This window comes from Danio rerio, chromosome 17 (assembly GCF_049306965.1).
Source record: "Danio rerio strain Tuebingen ecotype United States chromosome 17, GRCz12tu, whole genome shotgun sequence".
NCBI classification, from domain to species: Eukaryota; Metazoa; Chordata; class Actinopteri; order Cypriniformes; family Danionidae; genus Danio; species Danio rerio.
The window spans coordinates 16,009,550-16,033,183 of record NC_133192.1 but is presented as its reverse complement, the minus strand read 5'-3'; the positions used below and the strand labels follow the sequence as shown (position 1 = coordinate 16,033,183).

General features: G+C 36.4%; 1 protein-coding gene across 9 annotated transcripts in view; it reads left to right on the top strand.

The window, feature by feature from the left end:
* Window positions 1–23,634, top strand: part of si:ch211-266o15.1 — a 49,297-nt gene continuing 25,663 nt past the window's right edge. For 2 of the 9 annotated variants that reach the window (XM_073928260.1, XM_073928258.1), the window contains exons 1-13: window positions 1–144; window positions 6,388–6,436; window positions 6,573–6,755; window positions 8,969–9,064; window positions 9,457–9,515; window positions 9,611–9,775; window positions 9,861–9,936; window positions 11,783–12,203; window positions 15,576–15,738; window positions 18,980–19,186; window positions 19,385–19,529; window positions 21,168–21,283; window positions 21,920–22,291. In XM_073928260.1, the coding sequence (XP_073784361.1) occupies window positions 6,421–6,436; window positions 6,573–6,755; window positions 8,969–9,064; window positions 9,457–9,515; window positions 9,611–9,775; window positions 9,861–9,936; window positions 11,783–12,203; window positions 15,576–15,738; window positions 18,980–19,186; window positions 19,385–19,529; window positions 21,168–21,283; window positions 21,920–22,291 (2,019 nt within the window). In that variant the 5' untranslated portion in view covers window positions 1–144; window positions 6,388–6,420. Of the gene's footprint in view, window positions 145–943; window positions 2,783–5,816; window positions 6,437–6,572; window positions 6,756–8,962; window positions 9,065–9,456; window positions 9,516–9,610; window positions 9,776–9,860; window positions 9,937–11,782; window positions 12,204–15,575; window positions 15,739–18,979; window positions 19,187–19,381; window positions 19,530–21,167; window positions 21,284–21,919; window positions 22,292–23,634 lie in introns of those variants that run through there. The other 7 variants (XM_073928259.1, XM_073928256.1, XM_073928257.1 and 4 more) reach the window with 4 other exon arrangements.

Here is a 23,634-nt window from a genome sequence, read left to right as displayed (position 1 = left end):
GGGAAGCAGCAGGAGCTCGAATCCCGTTGTGTTGCTTTGGCGAAAGGCTTTGTACGTACAATACAACAGTGAAAACCGAAAGACGTTGAAAACACCAGAAGAACGCATGAAAGCCCCCGTTTGACAGCCGAACTTCACCTTTTCGTGAGTATACATTTGAACGCGCCACTTTCCTTTAAATTAAAGCCCCATTTCCTCTGTGTTCCCTCTCAAATGTAGCCTGCTAGCACGCATGCGAAGGCAGAACGCGGGTACGATGCTGATGGTTAGCAGTTTCTTGCTCAGATTGTTTGATAAACCTTTTATAAGCGCTCATAGGCACCTAGTATCGCTATTAATAAAGATATTGGGTTACATTATTAACATAGCGAAATAATGCAGTGCATCCAGGGAGTCTGCAGCAGGCATCTCTCAATGCAGATGCAGAGTCAGAACACACACACACACACAACAGAGCGTGCACGTGTGGCTCGGTTTCCAGGGCAGTGCTGGTGAAACAAATGCTTAAATAAATGTAAACACACACGTGTGAGCTTCATGTTTGGGTATGTATGTGCTCTAGAAGAGATTTGCATTCTCGGTGCACTATGACGTCACGCACACTCCGAGGCAGGGGACCGGAAATACGTCATTACATGATGCTAGCCTTGGCCTTGGAATTTTGCCTCCAAAAATAAAAGAATTTTGCCTCCAAAACTCCATGGACTCTATTATTCTGTTGATAATTAGCATTTCTGTTGTAATCCTGTACTCTTAATATGTTGTCAATATCAAAAGTGCCACATCTACTGAAATATTAAAGCTAATTAGGTAATTGTGGCTTTAAATCTTTTCTTCTGTATTGTAATGTGAATATCAGTTGAAAAGATTATTGAAAAATAATAAAAGAGGGTTGACTCTACAGGTTTTTTAATCAGTGGCCACCCCCTTTTTTAGTAGTGATGGGTCGTTCATGAACAATTTGTTAATTTCGAACGAATCTTCAATATGACTCGGGAGCTACGAGTCCTCTCAGGGAGTGATTCGTTCATCCGAGCGTGCGCACATATGTGCAGGTGGTATTGTTCATTTCAAGTCTTTTGAGTCGTTCATCGCGGAAAGGCAGAAGCCCATCATATGCGTTTAGAGCCTGAAAAAGAATTGATCCGTTCATCTCTCGAGTCCTCTATCGCAGGGGTTCCCAAACTTTTCAGCCCGCGACCCCCAAAATGTCAATGCCAGTGACTCGTGACCCCCAATATTCTCTGAGGTGGTGGTTATAAATACAGAAACCTTGTATGCAATGACGCGCACAAACACACCAATAGACCCAAGTCTATTCTTTGTTTTATTTAATGTATGTCAGTGTTGTAAATGGGCTAGAAAGTTTAAGCTGGTGTTACAAAATCTGCTGCATCTGACAGTATTGCTGTGTCTTTAGTATAATGTAATTACCCGAGAAGTCGCAATCCAATAGAACTACTAACTATAAGCTACTATAGTAACTATAAACGACTATTTTTTTCTCTTCAGTAGGTTATTGATAAAATACAGTAAGTCTTAAGGTTTCATAAAAATTAATTGATTTTTAAAAATCACCAGGCGACCCCCCCTTCATTGTCCCGCGACCCCTCGGGGGGTCCCGACCCCCACTTTGAGAACCTCTGCTCTATCGGGTCTGAGTCATTCGTTCATCACAGGCCAATCATATGCATTTAGAGCTGGAAAAAGAATTGATCCGTTCATCTCTAGAGTCCTCTATCGCAGGGGTTCTCAACTGGTTTGGCCATGGGACCCACATTTTTACCTGGTCATCAAGCCGCGACCCAAATTTTTAGGAACTATAATACAATTATAGGTATTATAATTCATTTGTATTTATTTATTTACATACACAAGTTGTGACAGATAAATTATAAGAAAATCACCAAGACTTACAAATAAACAATATTTTATTGCTGTCATTGAACAAAATGTATTAAATTATAGAAATATTGCAAAGTAAAAATGACAAATACTGTAAACAGTGGTTAGGTTAAGGAAAGGTTCAGTTACCATTAACTAAACTGAACTGTTAATAAAACATGGTGTCTGGTTTCTAAATCTCGTTTTAATTTAGAAGGTTTTGTGCTCTCTTGTGAGAGCACCTCGCTACTTATGACACACTGAGGCTTTAAGCCTTTTTTGTCATCAGTATATGTAAATCCATACTTTACATATTCAGGTTCGTACTTGCGCTTCAACATATTTGTTACTATAATTAAATTAAATTTCACATCTCAAACGGGAGGGTTGTCGTGCACGCATTTCAAAATAAAAGTCAAAATAAGTAAAAAATTGAACTTTTGTTGTTTTTTTTGACCACACACTCCGCGATCCACTGAAAATGTTCCCGGCCCACCAGTTGAGAAATACTGCTCTATCGGGTCTGAGTCATTCGTTCTTCACGGGCCAATCATGCGTTTAGAGCTGGAAAAATAATTGAACTGTTCATCTCTTGAGTCCTTAGGTTTGAGTCATTCTGTCACGTGATGAACGTACGACTCAAGAACTAGAAGACTTAAAAGGTGAACTAATTATCATGGCTCTTATCGACTCAGACTGTGTACATTGTTTAAGATTATATGTGACTGTCAGTGTAACGTGAACGAACCACTGACATTTGAAGACATGAAGAGGTGAGACCAAAGAGATAAAAATACCTTTATAGACAAAAGAGGAGGTAAACATTGAATTATTATTTTCTACTTATAGTATTCCATTTACGACTTATTTGTCATGTGATCAACCTTTTGGGCTAGTTGTGTTTGGAACCAATTCGTAACATTTTAATAATATTTTGGCAAATTGAACCAAATGAACGAAATGACTCGGGGAAAAAAGACTCGTTCATCTAGATAAACGAGACTCAAAGATCCGAGTCAGTAAAATAATCCGAACTTCCCATGACTACTTTTTAGTAGCTATAATTCCAGAAATTGCTTGAATTGAAACGGCTTGCAATACCCAATTTTTTGTCATCCTTTTTAAAACATTAAAAAACTATGAACCAAACCAACCAGCTACATACAGATTTTTTTTTTGGGCTGTTTCTCAATATGCGTTATTGCGTCCTCGTTTAACAACATCAGCTGTTAAAGTTCAGTTCCAAAACTCAATACAGCAAGAAAGGACGACATGGGAAACTTCCCGGATGTGTTCTTGGTATCGAGGACGCATGGATGCAGACTTGAGCACTGAACTCGCTCTAGTCCCAGAAGTAATTTTCAGTGGAGGTGGAAAGCACAGCGTTTTATATAGATTTATTATTAAAGTTCAGAGATATAACTTATCTCTCTTACAAGTCTCTCTAAATGAAACTGTGAATATAAACATTACAGGACATCTTAATAAAGGAATAAACACATTAGGGTGTTTATTTGCTGAAATTCGTATTGAAATCATTTTTATTTATATTGTGCAATGTATATTTGTAAGGTCTTTATGCAGGATGCAGACTTGAGCACTTGTCCAGCAAATGCACAATTTCTGCGTTTTTAAGTAGTTGGAGCGATTAAATTACTCGCGCTCGCCTCCCTCGCTGTAGTATTCTGAACCGATACCAAATTGTCTGCGTCTGCATCACGGTGCACCAAAAAAACAATACATTTTGACACCCTTAATTTTAATAAGCACAATTGTTTGTAGAGCAAAGCATTTTCTGCCAGTTCTTGCTCCATATTACTTCAGTCACACAGTCTTTACATTGGCTGCCTGTTCATTATAGACTTCAGTTTAAAATATAATTTTATTTTTAAATCTCTAAATGGTACAACTCCCATTTACCTCCATGAGCTACTGACACGGTATCAGCCTACCAGATCTCTTCAGTCCTCCGATTAGGATCTGCTGTGCACCCTAAAATCAAGACTTAAATGTAGAGGAGGTCATGCTCTCTGCGATGTGGCCTCCAGACTTTGGAATGCCTTACCACCATCAATAAGACAAGCACCTTCTATCACCTGACTTAAGACAATTTGTTCACAAAGGCATTTGGCTGTTAGGCGGTTTGATCATTATTTTTAGTCTGTTTGTGGTTGTACTTCCGCATTATAAAATAAAGTCAATAGAAGCTCATCCATATTTGTAATAGTAAAGCATTCAGCGTTTGCATCTTTATTATTATGAACTGTTTGCATTTTTACTATGATTATTTGACAATTATTTTATTTGTTTTATTTTTAAGCTTTTTTTTATTCTAAATATAACTGTAATCATTTATTCCTGAGATTTTCAAGCTGCTTTGCTGTGTTAAATATTGACTACAGCGTATTTTTCGGTTCCAGCAGTGAGCCCACGTAATGTCACAAAGATCTGAATGTTATCGTGAGGCGGCGACTACAGGTTTGCTGTCAGATTCATTCTCTCTGATTTTCATATTGCTTGCGAATGAATCATCGACTGCTAAATATAGGGCTAAATATGAATAGGACTCATTCACTGAATAGAGAGAAAAGAAAGGTTTGAACGGGGGCCTGGCAGTGCTAATGCTTTTTCATGTGTTAATGTAGTATTCCTGAATCTTGCATATGTATTTTTACTGTGTCCAATTATGCTTACTTGTAAAATGATGGAGACCAAAAAAAGACAAGACTGCAAATATACTGTAGAAATGTTAATTCAACTTTAGTCTTTTTTTTGTAGTCCCTTTTAATAAATATTTAAAATGTTTTACTCTGTTATCAGGGTGTCAGTGGGGTCTTGAGTTGTTTAAAATTGTAGGTCTTAAGAAGTCTTACATTTATTTAATTATTGTAATTTAAACTGGTCTTAATTTGTCTTAATTTCCTGTGTCCATGTAAATCTACCCAATTTGACCAATAAACATTCAGTCTTCAATAATTAGGGTTTGCACAATATATTTTTTCAGCATTGATTTCGCAATGTGATCTTTCGCAGGTCATGCAGTGATGTGCAAAATGTAAATTTATATGGGTTTTTGAGGTGTGTGACTGTATAATGATTTTTTGAAGTATTCAGGCATAAGAGATTGTACAGTTTGTAACTTTAATAAAGATTAATTTATTTAAATATTTTTATTATTCAATTACTGCTCCTAAATACGGTTAGACTCGAAAAAGAATTCAACTGTTTATTTCATTTGTGATTTTTTTCCCTTTACTGTATTTATCTATATTTGTAGATTATTTTTAAAGTTTTGTGTACATGCACTTCTCTACTGAATCATCACACTCGATCTAAAATGATAATTTTTTCCAGTCATTTGCTGAAATTGTAGTCATATCGCAATATTTATTGCAGAATAACAAATCATCGCGATGTTAGATTTTTCCAATATTGTGCAGCCCTACTAACAATCCAACTTTAACAAAAGTTTTATTAGTTTATTTGTTAAGTTCTAATTACCTGTATGGTATAATTAGCTTGTATATTAATATTTGTAATGTAATGTGTATTTATATAGCGCATTTATTGTGTATGGCCATATACCCAAAGCGTTTCACAATCATGAGTGGGGTCTCTCCATACCACCACCAGTGTGCAGCATCCACGGGGTGATGTGACGGCTAAAACACTGTTTATTTGAATGATAAGATTTTATGCAGATTCACAAATAAGGCCAGGACACTGGGGTTACACCCCCTACTTTTTAATGATGCCATGGGATTTTTAATGATTGTAGAAAGTCAGGACCTCAGTTTAAAGTCTCTTCTGAAAGACAGCCTTACTGACAGTATAGTGTCCCCTTCACTTTACTGGGGCGTTCGGACTCACACAGACTGCTATTTGAGCGCCCCCTGCTGGTCTCACTAACACCACTTTCAACTTCAACCTAGTTTTCCCATGTGGTCTCCCATCCAGGTACTGACTAGGCTCAGCCCTGCTTAGCTTTAGCGAGTAACCGGTCTTGGGCTGCAAGGTGATATGTTTAAACGTTCACCATGTATTTATAGCTAAATGGTGAGGACAGACCTGGACAGACTGTTGTGCATACATTTTAGTTTATTATTGTTTTGAAAACTTGTCAAATTTCTTTTAAAGAAGAAACAATTTGGTTGTTTTGTCACAGTATTTAAAATATGTGGCTTAGAAATAACTACATTTGAATTTTCTAATAGGGCAGGTAAAACTATAAAAAAAATCTTTGGGCCATTAGAAATAATCCTTGGTGTTAAAAATGTCTTTTAAAAAGTCTTCAGTTTGACGTGGTAAAACCTGCAGAAACTCTAGTTATTTCATGCTTTGAATTATTTTTCTGAATTAAATGTTTTGAGAGACTGAAAGCCTACACTTTTGCATATAATGGAAGATTTATTAATTTAATTGTGTTCAAACTGTGGTTGCTTTACCCAATATGTTGATACCAAAAATAAACCTGTCATTCTTTTCATGTCTGTCTAACTCTAGCAATTCAGCACTCTTTGAGCAGATCTGGGCCAGATGGACCAGCCATCAGGTACAAAACTCTCACCGCTCAGTTTCACTGCTGTTTACTCTACTTTTACCACTGTTTGGAGTTGCTGTTAGTAAGTGTTTGCTTGTTTCATCTCTCATCCTGCTATTAAAACACAGCGGTTTTCTTTCTAATGTAGAGCTTGAGGTGAAATCATCTGGTGATCAGGGTGAGAGCAGCAGTGGTCAGCTGGGGGACGAGGAGCTTGATGGACTTCCTGTGTTTGGAACGGATGAAGACGACTGGGAAGTAGACAGTAGTTTTGCTCAGAAGGCTTTCAGTCAGACTGATGGAAACAGCAATGATAAGAATGATGCTGCAGGTGAGTTTTAGAAGTTGAATTTGAGCAAAACATAATATGCTAAATAGTTTCTATGGTGACTGAGTCTTATTTGCAACACTTGATGATTCATCAATAAACTGCACACTAGTGTTTTTTTATTTTTATTAAATCAAGGTAAATGCATGTTATGTTTTTCCTAGACTATTAGTAGTTATAAAAGACTGCATTAAAACAGGTGTTAAACAAACCATAAAGTTTTCACTTTGCAGCCATATTTGGGCAGCTATTTCGAGCATGCAAGTCCTTTCTACTTGACTCTGAAAATCCTTGTATGGAGTTGACGTGGGCATGTTTTATGCAAATGACTAACCTCATCTGTGCAGTAAAACACCAAATTCACTAACTTTAAAATAAGGTTATGAGCAAATTTATGCGCAAGTTAGGTGTGTAAGGAATCGCTGTTGATTAAGATTAATATCTTTCATTCAATTAATTTATTTAATTCATTAATAACTTGTAGATTTATTCATCATTTGTAACATTGCAGAGAAATTCAGCGCCTCCTGCAGAGCCTCCTGTGTCATTCAAATGGCATGTATGAAAGCATTGTGGATTTCCTGTTAAATATATTGATGGCAGAGAAGGCTGTGATGTGATGGCACCTAAATGCTTTCTTATGTTATTAATTGGGTCTTCTGTTACTAATTGTTTAGACTGCATTAATGCATTCAGTTTAGCTGCACAATTAAACATGAAAAGATCGGGTTTTCAATTCAAACGTCCAAGCAACAAATAAGATGATGATTTGCATGTTAAATATTTTTTTTTAAATCTTTTTATTGAAATGTAATAAACATATGACAATATAACATCATAATCATATTTGCATCTTTGTTTTCAATTTAGAGAAAAAAGACAAAAATTATGGGAAAAAAAGCAAAAAAAAAAAGATTTAAAAAAAGGGAAAGGGGGGCACAGGTTGTTTGAATTAGTAACAGATTATTTTAGAGAAAACATTAGGAAGAAATTGTTAAAAATACAAATCTTCTATAGAAGGCATGTATCAAATCATTAATATGACAATGGCTTGTTTAAACAAATCTTTGGAAATGGGGGGAATATGTAAATAAGCTAAATCAATGTCAGTTTATTTCTTCTTTTCCTGTTTCATTTAATAAATTGCTGAAATTTAAAGTAAGATATATATAAAGGGTGTCCACGTTTCTCAAAGACTGTAAGTTTGCCTTTTAACATGTATAATATATTTTCCATATCTAAACAGAAGGACATATTAGTGATTCACTGTACAATAGATGGCCTTTCCATTTTCCTGCAGTACACAGCTTTTAAACGCTTTGCTTGGAGTATACTTATATCGATACGTTTACGAGTACTGATGTGGCGCTCAATATTTTCACAAGTAATTATTTGCGTGTTCATTAATCTTTTGAAGCACTGCATTCAAGTCTGCTTTTGATCGAGGAAGAGATTCAGTTTTTACCCTTTTTCAGTTAGTTACAAAGTTACAAACAAATAACCCAGAAGTACTGGGAGAACAGTATATAGTTTAGATATAAATGTTTATGTTTATGGTAAAAATTCAAATCACTGTTTAATCACCGTCACACACCTTTAACTTGATGCTGAAAAATAAAAGCTGTAGCAATTACATTTTTTAACCAACCATCAATAATATGCCCCTGAATAATTATTTGAAAGTTATATATCTAGTAATTAAACATGAAACATTACATTAGTAATGTAACATTAATTAAAAATGAGACAAATTATGATTTTAGATTTGTACAATTAGCAACAGTAGCTAAGATCATTTTACTACTTTTTTTATTCAGCTGGTTATTTCATGATTTTATTTGTATTAAAATGAAATGTTTTAAGTTCTGTTTGTTAAAACCAAAAGTTCTTTTAACACTATTTTTGTAATAAATGGCAAGCAAATTACATTAGTCTCCTCCTTTTTGGCTTATCTAAAGAAATGGTCCGATCTGTGACTAAAAAATCTGTTCTGTTACATCACTAGTGTTAATGCATGTGTTCTGAAAATGCTCATGAAGTTTTATTTGAGAGTATAAATACAAATGAATCCATGCAATGGTTACTGAATGAGACCTGTTGCTTTATAGTGATTATTTAGGTTATTTAATTATATAGGTGAAATTTTAGAATGAGAGAGAGGGGAATTAGTTCTAGTAAAGTCCACTAATCTGGTCTCTGCTTTTCTTTAGCTACAGAAGAGAATAGCTCCTCTGCCAATGAAGAAATGGATGTGGAGACTGAGAGGGAGAAGGTTTCAGAGGACACCCGGGTCACCCCTTCATCTGTTATAGGTAAAACCTAAAATTATAGTTTACAATGTGCTTAAAAAAGGAGAGTTCACCCAAAACTAAAAATCCTTACAATGAAGTGTTTCTAAAGATGAATTAATCCCTTTCTTCTCTTAAACACAAAACAAGATATTTCAAAGAATGTTGGAAATCAGCAGCCGTTGACTTCCACATTAGGAATTAAAAAAACCAATGAAGTCGATATCTGTTTTTCCAATATTCTCCAGTATATCTTCAGTATATCTTCCTTTCTGTTCAACAGAAGAAAGAAACTTAAGTTTAGACGTGGAGGATTAGTAAATGATGGCTGAGTTTAAAATTTTGGGTGAACTGTCCCTTTAATGACACGTGAAGAAAAAATATATAAAAGGGCTACTTTTGTTGTCCTTTGTCAGATCTTCAAGAAGAAATACAGTCTGAGCTTAGGATCGAGTCATCGCGAAGTGATGCTATTGTAAGTTTCAATGAAGAACCAATATTTCACAATATTGGCTGCTTGTTAAAGATGTTGTCCTTTTTCATAATAATATCTTTTGTTTTTAATTACAGCCAGAGCCGCATTTAGAAACCACAGACAGAGATACAAGTTACTCACCTGTTATAAGAATTAAGGATGAGCCTATTGATGAAGACTATGATAAAGCGTTAATGCCAGAGTCAGACTTGAGCCGAATTAAACAGGAGCTTGACGGGTCTGATAATAATGAGACAGAGGTAAGTTTGGTTTTCGTGTGGAAGTGCTGTTTTTATCTCATGTAAAATGTGTTAAATGTGATAAAAGACGTCTGCCTCATTTCAGGCCTCCTCTGCATCAGATGAACTGAGGATTAGCTCTGTTTATTCTGTCAGTGGGAACAGCAGTGATGCAGTTTCTGGTAGGAGTCTACAGTGTTTTTTATGTTAATGTACAGTGCCCTACGCTAATATAAGCACCCTTGATAAATATGAGGATATGAGGCTGTAAAAAAAAAAGTCATTATTGTTTAAAGTCTGCGTGAAATTAAAAATAGCGCACATTGTTATTCTTTAGGTGAACAATTATTAAATTTTGACTGCTGTAGTCACAATATTCTTAACCACACCTCCATATTCTTAACCTCTAATGGCGATGATACACAGGGGAACTTTTTGGGCAATTTTGCAAAGCGATATTGCTTGGCTACATTTCTACCAAAAATTGGTAAGAATATTGTATCATTAACTCATTGCCCAAATTAGTTACCGTTTCCCACCTGGTTTCCAATTTATGGCATTATTTCAACAAATATAACAAAGTTGCCCAGAAATATTGCTCAAAAAGTTGCCTTGTGCATAATCAGCTTTAGCGTTAGTTTGTTATGAGGGAATGATGTTTAAAAAAAAAAAGCCCTGACCCTACTCAATATTTTGATTTAGTTGGAAGTACATCGACAAATAAAGCTTTAAATAAAATAAATAATAAAAAAAAAAAACTAAAATAAGTCTCAGCAAATTCCAGTTCACATGCACTTTAACCTTTTTTGAACTTATGCTCAAGATTTAACTATATCGTTACGTGTTTATGTTGTTATATTGGATGAGACGTAACTTTAAGTGAGTTTCTACTACTGCTGGGTGAAAATAAGAAAAATCACAGCAAACGGATATGTGAAACAATTTATTAAACAATAAATATATGAATTGAGAATGTAATTTAAATGACTGAATCAAACGAAAGACTGAAATGTTGCAGAAACAAATAAATAAAACAATCCAACTAAACCCCAACCCACTAAACTAACTAATCAAAGAAAAATGTGGAAATGTGTTGCTGAAATCCGTAATCTTCAGTGTATGCAACGCTTAACTAAACTACTCAAAATATTCAAAACATAGTTACAGGTGTGGCAACTCCGTAAACTAACACAAAAGACGATTCTACTAGAGTTCTCGTAAAGTACACACTGTTAGCAATTAGCAAAACAAAAGCTTATATGATAATCCGATTCTCATAAAGATTGTTCGACTTCTTAATAATCGAGTTAATTGAGCTACAAAAGCTTATCTTAACATTAAAGCACTTAATGAGGGACAAACTACACAACAACAAATCCAAACACGAAAGAACAGGCTGGTTGACACAAGTGAGGAATTTGGTGTTGAGTCAGGTGCTGAACAGTGAATGCTTTTTATACTCTGCGTACCAGCTCCCGATTGGTGCACCGTGCGACATTAGAATAATTATTGACGGCCATTTTAACCAATGTTGGCACATATGGGGCAGGACAGAATACACAACTGGAAAGAAAAGAGAAAACAAAACGCAAAAAAATGTGTGAAATGTAATAATATATATATAAAGCTTTCATTAGGGCTGTGCAAATAATTTAAATTCAATTTCGCTTTAGAAACAGTAATCCTTATAAGAAAAATCAAATAATCACAGCTGGAGAATTGCAGAAGTCAGTTTAGTCCTGGGGTTAGAAACTCTCCAAAACTACAACTCAACTCTCAAATCTCTTACATCTCCACAAACTGTTTTAAACAAAGGTTTTCAAGAAAGAAGCCTCTACTGTCATCCATAAACGCACATAGGCATCATTGTTCAGCCTTTGCATTTGCATCCTCAAAATATATTAACAAAAGACGTTTTTTCAAAACCTTCTCTTATGTAAACCGTGTAGATTGTGACTTTTCGATTAAAAACAATTTCAATGGTGTACAGGATTTGTCTACTATTCTAATGAGTTTGTTTTCACGCAGCATCCGTGGCACCTTCCCAGCAGTCTTCCTTCTCAGTAATCTCCCAGAGCGCTGCATCACTCAGAGGAACCACTATACTCCTGCCAGCCCAAGCCCAAACTCCACTTCAGCTCCAACTGCAGCATAAGGCCCAGATGCATTCTCAAATCCAGGCACAGGCTCGAATGCAGCCACCCATGATGGCCCAGGCCCAGCTGCAGGCTGTTCCTCCTCAGCCGCCCCAGATCCACGCTCCTCCACCCACAGTCAGGATCTGCTGCTCGGGCTGCTCGAAGGTCCTCCAGAAGGGGCAAACGGCGTTCCAGCGAAAAGGCTCCAACCAGCTGTTTTGCTCCACCGTGTGTCTAACGAGTTTCAGTTTACCCTCGGTTCAGTTTACACCCATCATCGCCCCCAAGAAAACCTGCCACCTCTGCCTTAAGTGAGTTATCATGTAGAATAATTGTTCTGCTTTTGGGTGTATACGTAACCCTTGTGTGATGTTGAGTGGGGCTGTGCGATTTGGGGAAAATATTAAATTGTGATTTTATTTATGTATTTGTTTTTATTTTTTTCACAATTATTGCGATTTCGATTTGATTTGCTATTTTAATTTTGTAGTCAATCTTCAGCTCAATATTGTGTATTGTTGCTTCTTACAGCTAAAATGCAGTGAGTGTTAGTTAAAAAAAGAAACTGAAAAGATATTAACTTAAACATTTATTCAAATTTGTTTTTAAGCATTCAGAAATTAAACACTTGTTTTTCTGTAGAGCAAACCGTAAGCACAAATAACATGACCTAACCTGTCTGTAAACAAGTTCAACTTAAAATAGGGAGATAGTGCAGCTTATTATACAAACAGAAAATAATAATTATTAAAATACAGAACACGCAGCAAACCAATGGCTGATAAGAGCCTTTCTGTAGCTTCTATTGTCTAAAAGAAAATAATTATCCCAGATGCCACACAAAATATCACAACGTTAAATTTACAGCTGTGGTACTCCAAAATGGCTAAAATAGGTGCGAGATGGAAGCAATCCTGACCCTCTTTGGTCACTGCATTAAAAGGCACCGTGTCTTTAGCGAGGTAGTGCGTTATGGAATTAGTTATTTTCTGGGTAGGGTTGCACCAGCTGTTTGTAAGTTCTTTCTAAACTGGAAGATAAAATCAACACTAGGGGCATTGTAACTACTAGCTAGTTTGTAACTAAATTTATTTACATGTTCAAACCGTAATTAGTAGGTCGTAAGCTTTACGCAAAGTTGCAGTGAACGACGTAATATCCAATAAGAAGCATTTAAATCGTTTAACGGCTATAAAATTTTGCACCTAATGCATCTACATGTATCTGTCCTATGAAAATGAAATGACTAATTATATTTTTGTAGTACATTACATTACAGTCAGTCACTACAGATGACTCGCACACGAGATACACGAAATACACATGAACATTAAACTTACATTTTTTGTGACTTTAAAACCAAAATATCCCCATATGACTGATGTCCTTTTTCTTTGATATTAATTTATCTATTAATGCTTATGAAGCAGCAGACGCCATAAACCCAGTCAACTGCGCTTTCCTGTTCCTGTTTTTTGTGGGCGTTCTGCATAGTTCAGTTGCACAATTCTGATTGGCCAGAACGAAAGTATGCTCACTGAATTGGCTAGTACAGGGGTCGACGAGCCGCATGCGGCTCTTTAGCGCTGCCCCAGTGGCTCCCTGGAGCTTTTTCAAAAAATGTTTGAAAACGGAAAAAGATGGGGGAGGTAAATATATTTTTGTTTTAATATGGTTTCTATAGGAGGACAAACAATCTTAACGTTTTCCAATGCTGTAAAAGTGTGTAGAATATTTATTTTCAACATTTCTGTCAACGAAGATTTGCGTCATAGCCTGCGACACACGGAATAGGCAGGTGGCTGTTGTAAACTATCCGGCGGCTGTGTGATGCGCCATGGAGCGCAAGCTGTCTTTGCCAAAGATGTACAGCGGGGCACGCTCTCTCATTTTCCCTCCCTGAGAGAATTCAAAGAAGCCCATCCCGATCACTCACTCGACTGTGATTATTTACAAGGTGCGATCGTTGATATGCAAACTGCATTTGGGAGCAGATTTTGCGAGTGGCGAAAGGAAAAAACGAGACTGTCTTTCCTTGTCACACACCCCTGGAGATTGACCCTTCCTTGTTGAGCACATTCCCAGTAAGGGGCACGTTATGCACGTTCATTTTGATGTTGTTTTTTGGAATCCTCAAAATAAAAAACATCAAAAATCTGATTTCTTTACTGCATTTCTTTAATTTCATCAAAGCAAAACATGATGCATTAATATTGTAATGAAGTTAAACTTGAACATTAAACATAATTCATTGATATTGTAATAAAGTTAAACTTTAACATTAAACATAATTCATTAATATTGTAATGAAGTTAAACTCGAACATTAAACATAATGCATTAATATTGCAATTAAGGTAAACTTGAGACGGCATCGTACAACAGAGTAGTCACGTGGTGCGTCATTCTCTACAGGATGCACTGCAGGGAAAAAAAAACATTTAATCATGAAGGCTCAGTATGTATTTGTAGCCAACTAAATCATTTTTATAGTAGGCTAATATAGCTAATATAAATACATACAGCATGTGTTGCCTTCATTATAAGGCTTATATAAGGCTTTTAATTTTTTGCGGCTCCAGACATATTTGTTTTTATTTTTTTTGGTCCAGTATGGCTCTTTCAACATTTTGGGTTGCCGACCCCTGGGCTAGTAAGACACCATGCATGCACTTGTTAAAATAAATAATACATATTTCATATCGCAGCCTCTTGCGATTAGCTAATTGCAACGTTTCAAATTCAATTAATCGCACAGCTCTACTGTTGAGGATGTTTTCATCCACTCTGAGGTGATTTTTAAGTCTTAATTTGTCCACAACTTTCTCTGTTTCAGCAAATTGAATGATTTTTTGGTGACAGATCTTATTGTCACTTATTTTGTAATGGTCTGAAAGTTTTCAAAAACTCAACAATACACTCTTGAAAAATTTACTACCTTACTCAATAGAACTTTATATAAAGGCTAGAAACTTTTTTGCACATGCCTATCTGAGTGGTTAATGATGTCAACTAATGATCAACAGTAAAAATGACATAATAATAAAATAATATTTTTACCTCTTCCCAACAGGGAAAGCCACAAACAATTAAAAAATGCCTAATTAGATGGTGTCATGGTTTTGAAATAAAAATAAATATAACCTTTATAATGGAAGTCAATGGGGCTTGATTTGAACAATACAAAAGGGTTAAAAATGAGGCAGAGCATTTATAACATGACATCGCGGGCATTCAGCAATGAATATAAAAATTGGCTTATTTTCCAAAATGAGTTAGTGTTTGCCAATTAAGATGTTAAGATGTATATATTATTACTGTAAGACTACTGAAAAAAACAATATATATTGCATTATGCAAAATCTTTATTGCATTGTTTTTTTACATAAATACATTTTTAAATGTATTATTTAGCATGTTTCATTTTCAAAAAATTCGTCTTATATTCTGAAAAATGCACTATTCAGGTTTTTAGTTGCAAAAGATGCTAATTTAAAAGGACATGCATTGGAATGCAAATTTGAAGGGTAAACTATCCTTTTAAGACAAACTTTTACTCTCCCTTTAAAATTGTATAACTGATTGTTCAGATGAAATTATGGAAATTAGATTTGACCATGTATAAATGAATGCAAATTAAATGAATGGTGGAACTGATATTTTTTTTCCTCTGTTGTCTCAAAGGGTCATTGTCAATCTAAAGGACTTGATTACCATCCCTGTGGGCTCCATGAACACACTAAAGGAATTCTGCAGCCAGGCTTGTCTAAGTATTTATAGAGACCGATATGAAGATGCACCTCCAGATCTGTTCACACACTGCAATGTCTGCAAGTTAGTCAAAGAGGTAAAGCTTAACCACGCATTAAAAAAAAAAAAAAAAAAAAGCATTTCATTGTTTGACTTTGCTCCCCCATGGGCTTAATTAATTTGATTACAGCATTAGCTCACTGGAAAATGAATATTCTGTTATTAATTACTCATCCTCATGTTGTTCCAATCTCCCAAGACCTTTGTTCATCTTCAAAACACAAATTAAAATATTTTTCTAATAGATGAATTTCGAGAGCCGTCTGACTCTACATAGACAATAACAATCCAGAAATGTTCAGAAAAGGAACCAAAAACATTTTCAAAATGCTCCACGTGACTTCAGTGGTTAAACTTAAGTTATTTGAAGCTTCAAAAACACTTTTGTGCACCAAAAAGAACTGCAAAATCTACTTTGTTAGCCTCTTCTGCATCAAATAAGGGTGCTAATTGGGCAGAACAACATATTCCCATTTAATTCAGCTGCAGCACAATATGCAAGCATCTGTAGTAAATGTGCAGTCTGTAGTCTTGTCATCTATCCAAATTTTAGGAACAACAAATAATAACTTGTCTTCTGGTTGATCATTTGGAATCAGAAGTAGTTTATTTAAAAGGCAAAGGCCTCTAGATTACACTTATTTTACCAAAATACAATATGATCATGCCTTGATTTTTAATTATTTAATTAGAGCAGTAAGGTCTGGCTTCGCTTAGAAAACAGAAGTGATGTACAGTATTGAATTTAAAGGGCTGTGAAACCCCCTTGTTTCAGCAGGGTTTTTCACACCTCTACTTTGGAAAAAATCTGGAAAGTGGGCGTATCCAGCTCTGTTTAGAGGGGAGTGCCGGAGGAGCAAAAGAGGGAGAGTATGTAAAAATTTTGCATAAATATGGGAGTGTTGATTGGGGCACGCCCTGATTTTCAGAGTCAACACATTTGATTCATTTTATTTGGAATGACTAATACTATTAAAACAACACAGCATCCAAATAATCGTAAGGAGCCCAATACAAGCAGCATGCAACCATTGATGATCTTTTGCCTGGCACTATTAGACACTCAATCCATTCTGCGTGCAGTATTAAGTAAATGGATTAAGGATAGAGATGGCATCGTCTTCTCCACACATGAAGACTGCCTATTATTGCAGAAACAGAACAATACTTTGCAATTTGTTTAGAGTTTTTTTTACTGAGTCCGGCAATTTGTAGTCCTCTCACACACAGTTTATGAACATGCCCAAGGCTACCGTAAATTAAAACCACCAACTTTGTGTTGTAACACACACACACACACAGGTGAAAAGACAGTGACTGTGTTTACTTGCACATCAGTAATCGAATTATTTGACATTATTAATTGGTGGACTTTAACTGCAGTTTGGCTCTTTCATTCAGGAATTTCATTCATGTCCCTCTTGACAAACTAGATATTTGATTCGAGGAACTGCTCTAAGCGTGTAATTTTCCTGCAATGTTTGATACCGCAAGGAGAATGAGAGAAAAAAACCCTCTGCATTTCCCAGAAACTTATGCCTCGTTTCCACTGACTCGTATAGTATGGTACGGTTCGGGTCGGTACGACAAGGTTTGTTTGAGCCCGGTTCATCCATGGCTGGTTATAATGTGCATGTAGTTTTTCCATGTAATTTCTCAGCTTTGTATTTAAAAAAACATGGAGGTTCCTTTGTTGTTCTGTGTAGCTCCACGAGCTAGTGCTTGATGTATCTCTGTAACCAATCAGCGTTCAGCTGCACGTGTAGCTCCACCTTTTGGTACCCTTTCTCCGAAAGGGTGCCAAAAAAGTGGTGGCTTTTGACAGTGGCAGTGTCTCCGTCATCTGAGCCATAAAAGCGTACCGTACCGTACCGTAACACTCAGTGGAAACTGGCCATTAGATGCACTCGGCAGGTAGCGCCAGAAAGCTGTGTGTGTTATTCCTGTCACAAAATGCGGTGAAAATCCTACACGACGGTAAGTTTGATTGTGGTGCTAACATGTGCTAACTCGGTGTAATAGTTAGTACAATACGAACTAATTACGCTCTCGGGTAAACAATGTTCCTTAGACGCGTACTGTTGTCGAGCGTCGCGTGGACTGTAATCCACATGTGAATCCAGCTGTGCTCTCATAGAGAGAAAATGAAAACAAAACCTTTACTGCAGCAAATTATAAAAGCAACACTGCTTGTTTTGGCAACACAACGTGGCGTCTCTCTGCCGTCTGAACACTGTAACTTTAATAAATATTAATGAAGTTGCACGATAGAGTGCACTGATTGGTTTAAACCAAGTCTTACTCATGCATTAATGCAGCACACTCAGAGATGTAATAAGGCACCAGTCTACAAGCTGGAATACAGATCTAAGATCTCATGGGTGTGACGCAGCTTCAAAAATTTGTTTTAAACCGGAAGTACGAATTTGCTCGAATAAACGCAAAATCAATCAATTTTCACTTTTTACTGTAATATATGTGTCCTAATAGTGTTTTTGGCAGTCTGGGACTCATATACGACTGTCAACAGATCAAAAAATGTGTCTTGGTGTTTTGTGACCCTTTAAGGTCACTGCAGTGGAAAAAGAAAGAATATTGTGTATGACTGCATCCATATATCTCTGCAATGAATCAAATAACTTGATAAAATCGTCTGGAATGGCAAAGAAAGCATTCCTGCAGGACTCTCAGAGTTCATCAAGAACCTTTGGATTTATCTTTAATGCCTCCTCCTTCATTTTATTCCAGACATGCTCAATAATGTTTATGTTTGGTGACTAGGCTGGCCAATGATCAATGACCATGATTTGTCCTTCAGCTAACTTTCAGCTACTGATTTCTATAAGAATCTTGGGTCCATGCAGGTTCCAGTTGGTCTTCTGGAGTATTTGTGGGGACTAAGATGCAGTTCAGCAGATGATTTTTCAGGAAAACCAACCTGCTAAAATCTGCCTTCTGATCAACTAGAAATCAAGTTATTATTTGTTGCTTTTACAACTGGGATCAACAACAAGACTTTCGTCATGTAGTGTACATGTGCAGAGTATGGTAATTAAAAACTAAACAGACCAAAAAATAACTCAGATAAACAATTCATGCTTGTGCTCAGCCTATGCATCATGTTAAAAAACACAACACTTATGGCACACTGATGTCATGCAAGGCTTGTATAAATAACACTTTAACCCAACACAAGGTCAGAGAAGGTCAAAGCGACTTGGACTCCACGCAGTTAAATGCAGCATTTAAGCCATGAGCTGTTTTTCTTTTCATTCCAGATTCAGCATGAAGTGACTCATTTGGGTGCCGTGCACAAGCTGTGCAGCGATGAATGCTTTGCACGCTTCAGATCCTCCCGAAACCTCTACATGAGCTACTGTGAAAACTGTGGCAACTGTAAAGCCTCAGGAAACTATCACCTGGTTCAGATAGACGATAGTATTAAGAAGTTTTGCTGCGTCGAATGCATCGCCAATTATAAACAGGTACTTCATTATTGCACAAAAGAACTGTAGTTATGGGATAATGGGATGTGCGGGTTAAATTTTTTTTCCTGATCATATTTTCTAATTTATTGTAAAAGGAATAAAAGTAAAAAAACAATGAACAGGACATAAATGTGACTTTAGAAACCAAATCACTGTGGAGTTAAATCTGTTGTCTTTCTTATGGTGACGAAGAAGAGTGGCAAGCGGCTTCACTGTCCATACTGCCAAGATATCAGAAACATTGATCAGATGATGGAGGGCACGAACATACAGGGCGTCACTGAGTTCTTCTGCTCTCAGAGATGTGTGGCTTTGAGTCAAGCATCTCCCAGTTTGACAGGTAAATAAGCATCATTACAAATGTCCTTTCTTATGTGTCCAGGTCACAGTTTATCACAAAATTACAAGACATTGCTTTGCAAGAGCAAAAAAGGTTTTTTTTAGCTGTACATTTTTTTGTTTATTTCTCATTTTTATTATTCTTATTACTCTAAAATGGATACTCACCGGCCACTTTATTAGGTACACCTTACTAGTACTGCAGATATGTCGGCTGCACATCCATGATGCGAATCTCCCGTTCCACCACATCCCAAAGGTGTTTATTGGATTGAGATCTGGTGACTGTGAAGGCCAGTACAGTGTACTCCTTGTCAGGTTCAAGAAACCATTCTGAGATGATTAGGGCTTTATGACAAGGAGCATTATCCTGCTGGAAGTAGCCATTAGAAGTTGGGTACACTGTGGTCATAAAGGAATGGAACAATACTCAAATTGGCTGTGGCATTGTCATGATGCTCAATTGTAACTAATGGGCCAGAAGTGTGCCAAGAAAATATCCCCCACACCATTACACCACCAGCCTGAACCGTTGATTTAAGGCAGGATGGAACCATCCTTTCATGTTATGGACGCCAAATTCTGATCCTACCATCCGAATGTTGCAGCAGAAATCGAGACTCTTCAGACCAGGCAACGTTTTTTCCAATCTTCTAATGTCCAGTTTTGGTGAGCCTTTGCGAATTGTAGCCTCGGTTTCCTGTTTTTAGCTGACAGGAGTGCCACCCGGTGTGATATTTTGCTGCTGTAGCCCATCTGCTTCATAGTTGGATGGTTTCAGAGATGCTCTTCTGCATACCTTGGTTTGTAACGAGTTACTTTTGCCTTTCTATCAGCTTGAACCAGTCTGGCCATTTTCCTCTGACCTCTGGCATCAACAAGGCATTTACGTCCACAGAACTGCCACTCACTGGATATTTTCGGACCATTCTCCGTAAACCCTAGAGATGGTTGTTTGTGAAAATTACAGTAAATCAGCAGTTTCTGAAATACTCAGACCAGCTTGTCTGGCACCACAACCACACCACGTTCAAAGTCACTTAAATTGCCTTCCTTCCTTAATCTGGTGCTCAGTTTGAACTGCAGCAGATCGTCTTGACCATAAATGCATTAAGCTGCTGCTATGTGATTGGCTGATTAAAAATTTGAGTTAAGGAGCAGTCGGACAGGTGTACCTAATAAAGTGGTCGGTGAGTGTATATGTATTATTTATTTTTTTTAATTGAAATGTTTGATCTAGCTTTGGTTGTGTAAAAGTAACACAATTATTTATTAAATGAAATTTTGACAATGTAAAAGTAAACTCTGATTTTTAAAATAAGTTTTAATGAATCTGAGGAATGCTCAAAATATCACCACCTGTGTGAATTATTACATATTTATCATTTTTGTTTTGATAGCTTATTTCAGTTTTCATTTAGCTAAAAGTTTTATTTTCCAGAATGTTCATTTGTAAATAAAAAAATAAAGAAAGAAAACGTTATTGCCTTCAATGTATGACAAACATGCTTTTTTGTTAATATTGTTAGTGAAAGTAAATTATATTTTTTTCAGTCTTCTCTTTAGATTTTGCATTTATTTGTTTGAGATTAACTTGTTCATTTGTTCTTTATTACTAAGCAATCTTGCTTTTCTTTAGGCACTGCTTTCCCATGCACATCTTGCAAGAAGGTTGTCATTCCTCAGTATCATCTTGCCATTTCTGATGGCTCTATCAGAAACTTCTGCTCATTAGATTGTGTGGGCAAATTCCAGGTACAAATCCTTAATTTGCTGTTTCCAATATACATTTTATTATGATGAGTGGTTAGAATGATTTAGCATATTTTGTATATTGTTATAAATTAGTAGAGAATATATATAAAAGAAAGTCATTTAATTCTGTGATTCAAAGCTAAATTTTCAGCATCATTAGCATTACTTCATTCTATATTATTCTTCCCTGTAACATGATTCTACAGAAATCATTTGAATATTTTTTTGTGTTCAGGAATCATTTCTGATTATAATAACATCAGTTACGTTGTGAATGTCTTCATAACTCCAAATGTCATTTAAAAACTCTGATGTTGATTTTCCTGATCAAAGCAGTGTATTTGAAGCATTAGTTTCTCGCTTCCTCACACTGCTGGGTTCAGAATCTACAATATCAGTTTAATTTTTGCATGATCATAGGGTGTTGAGATGATTCATAAACAACACAATAGAGGCACAGTAATTGATTGTTTAATCTTGAATAGTGAGTCATAATAAACAACAACACTTCAGGACGTCATGACAGAAAGAATAGCTTGTTCACATGTTTGTTTTCATGTGTACGTTGCATCTGCTCTCTTTTGTCTTCAATATTCTAATACAACAAATCATGATTTTTTTTTTTCTTTCCTGCAGGAGAAGCTAAACTCTCCTGTGCCTCATAATCAGATGAATGGTACTTCACATACACCCCAGCCCCAGAGTGCCGTTCCCCCTCCACCTCGTCCCACTGCTGACCATCTCCAGCCCATTCAAAACTCATCCAGCACAAGCCACAATCCTCCTCCTCCTCCTCCTCCTCTTCCACCTCCTCCACCATTTGTACCACCATCAAACCCAAATCCAGTTCCCACATACGTGCCTGCTCCTGGTGTGATGAACTCGCAGGACACCCAGCAGCAGCAGCAGTGGCCGAGCAAACCTCCCTCGTCCTCAGACCCGATGCGACTGACATGCAGACAGTGCCAGAACCACTTCAGCTCCAAGCCTGAGGTCTTCCAGTTCAAGGTACAGCTGCTGGCTGAATCACAGCTATGCAACACTAACAGTAATGCAACTGAAAGTGTTATTTTATTTTTATAAAACACCTTTATAATAAGCTCCAGACAGTATTGGATGCTTTTTTTTTCTGTTTTGTGAAATCATACTTAAAGGTGAGACTGTGCAGACAAAAACACTTCATTCAATATTGAGATTTGGGGCTTTTTGGCTTTTTATAAAGCATTTTTACACTTTAATATGAAGAACATGTAAAAAATTCACTTTTAAGTGTTTTTTTGTCATACTTGATCAATTTGTGTCTGCAGATTTTAATTGTAATTTATATTTAAGGGTAATTTTCTCAGAATTAGTTTTTTGTCCTTCATCAATTCATAATTTAGTTTTTTTACAGAGACGTAGGTCGTTAGGCCTGTCATGATATCTATTGTTTGGTTTAGGATATATTGCATCAAGATATATTGCAAAAAATGATATTATTGTTATTTTAAGACCATTTTATGCCGCTCATTATACAATGCCAGAATGACACTATAATATCACAATGCAAGTACACTCCTCCAAAGAACACATCATTTTTTATTCTTAAGAATATTTAAAAAAATTATCATGATTATTTTAACAATTTAATAAATAGAAATTGGAATCATTATGTGAAAATGCATATCTTAATAATAAATGTTAACAAAAAAGTGCAAGGTAAAAAGTAATGCTGTGTTCACACCAGGCGCAGCATTTTGAGATTGCTCGCTTCATTTACATGTCTAATTCGCATCACAATAAATGTGAATTCGCATCATGGGCAGGGCATCTGTCTGCCCGGTGACTCTAGCTTCATTGCTAAATGGCTAACATGGATTTTATTGAGATAGTAGTTGTGCTTTATGTGCTTTAGAAAGGCTAAAAAACAGTGTATATTTGTTAGTTGCAGTGTCTGTGTCTGCTAGACCCTTTAAGAGATGCACCTGTGAGTTCATCAACTCCTCTAGAAATAATACCTGGATGACGGAAGCTTTCCTCTGTGCTTCTGACTGAGCCGAGCCCAATTTGATGAACTATTGTCAAGTGCCAGCAAGAGGACTTCCAACAACAGGCACTACGTCACAATTACTCCCCTACAAGAGCAAGCTTTGATGATTGGTTAACACGTCGTGAATCTCTACTGAAGTTCAGATTTTCCAACTTGAGCAATTCGTGCGAAACACGCCAGTACCCATTTAAACATGCAAAACGTTCAACTCGCGCCAGCTCATTCTTGCGAATCACATCATTTGTGCGCCACAGGATGACTTTTCGCGTCTTTGTAACTGGTGTTAACACAGCATAACAGAGGCTGCGATATCTGCTACCAG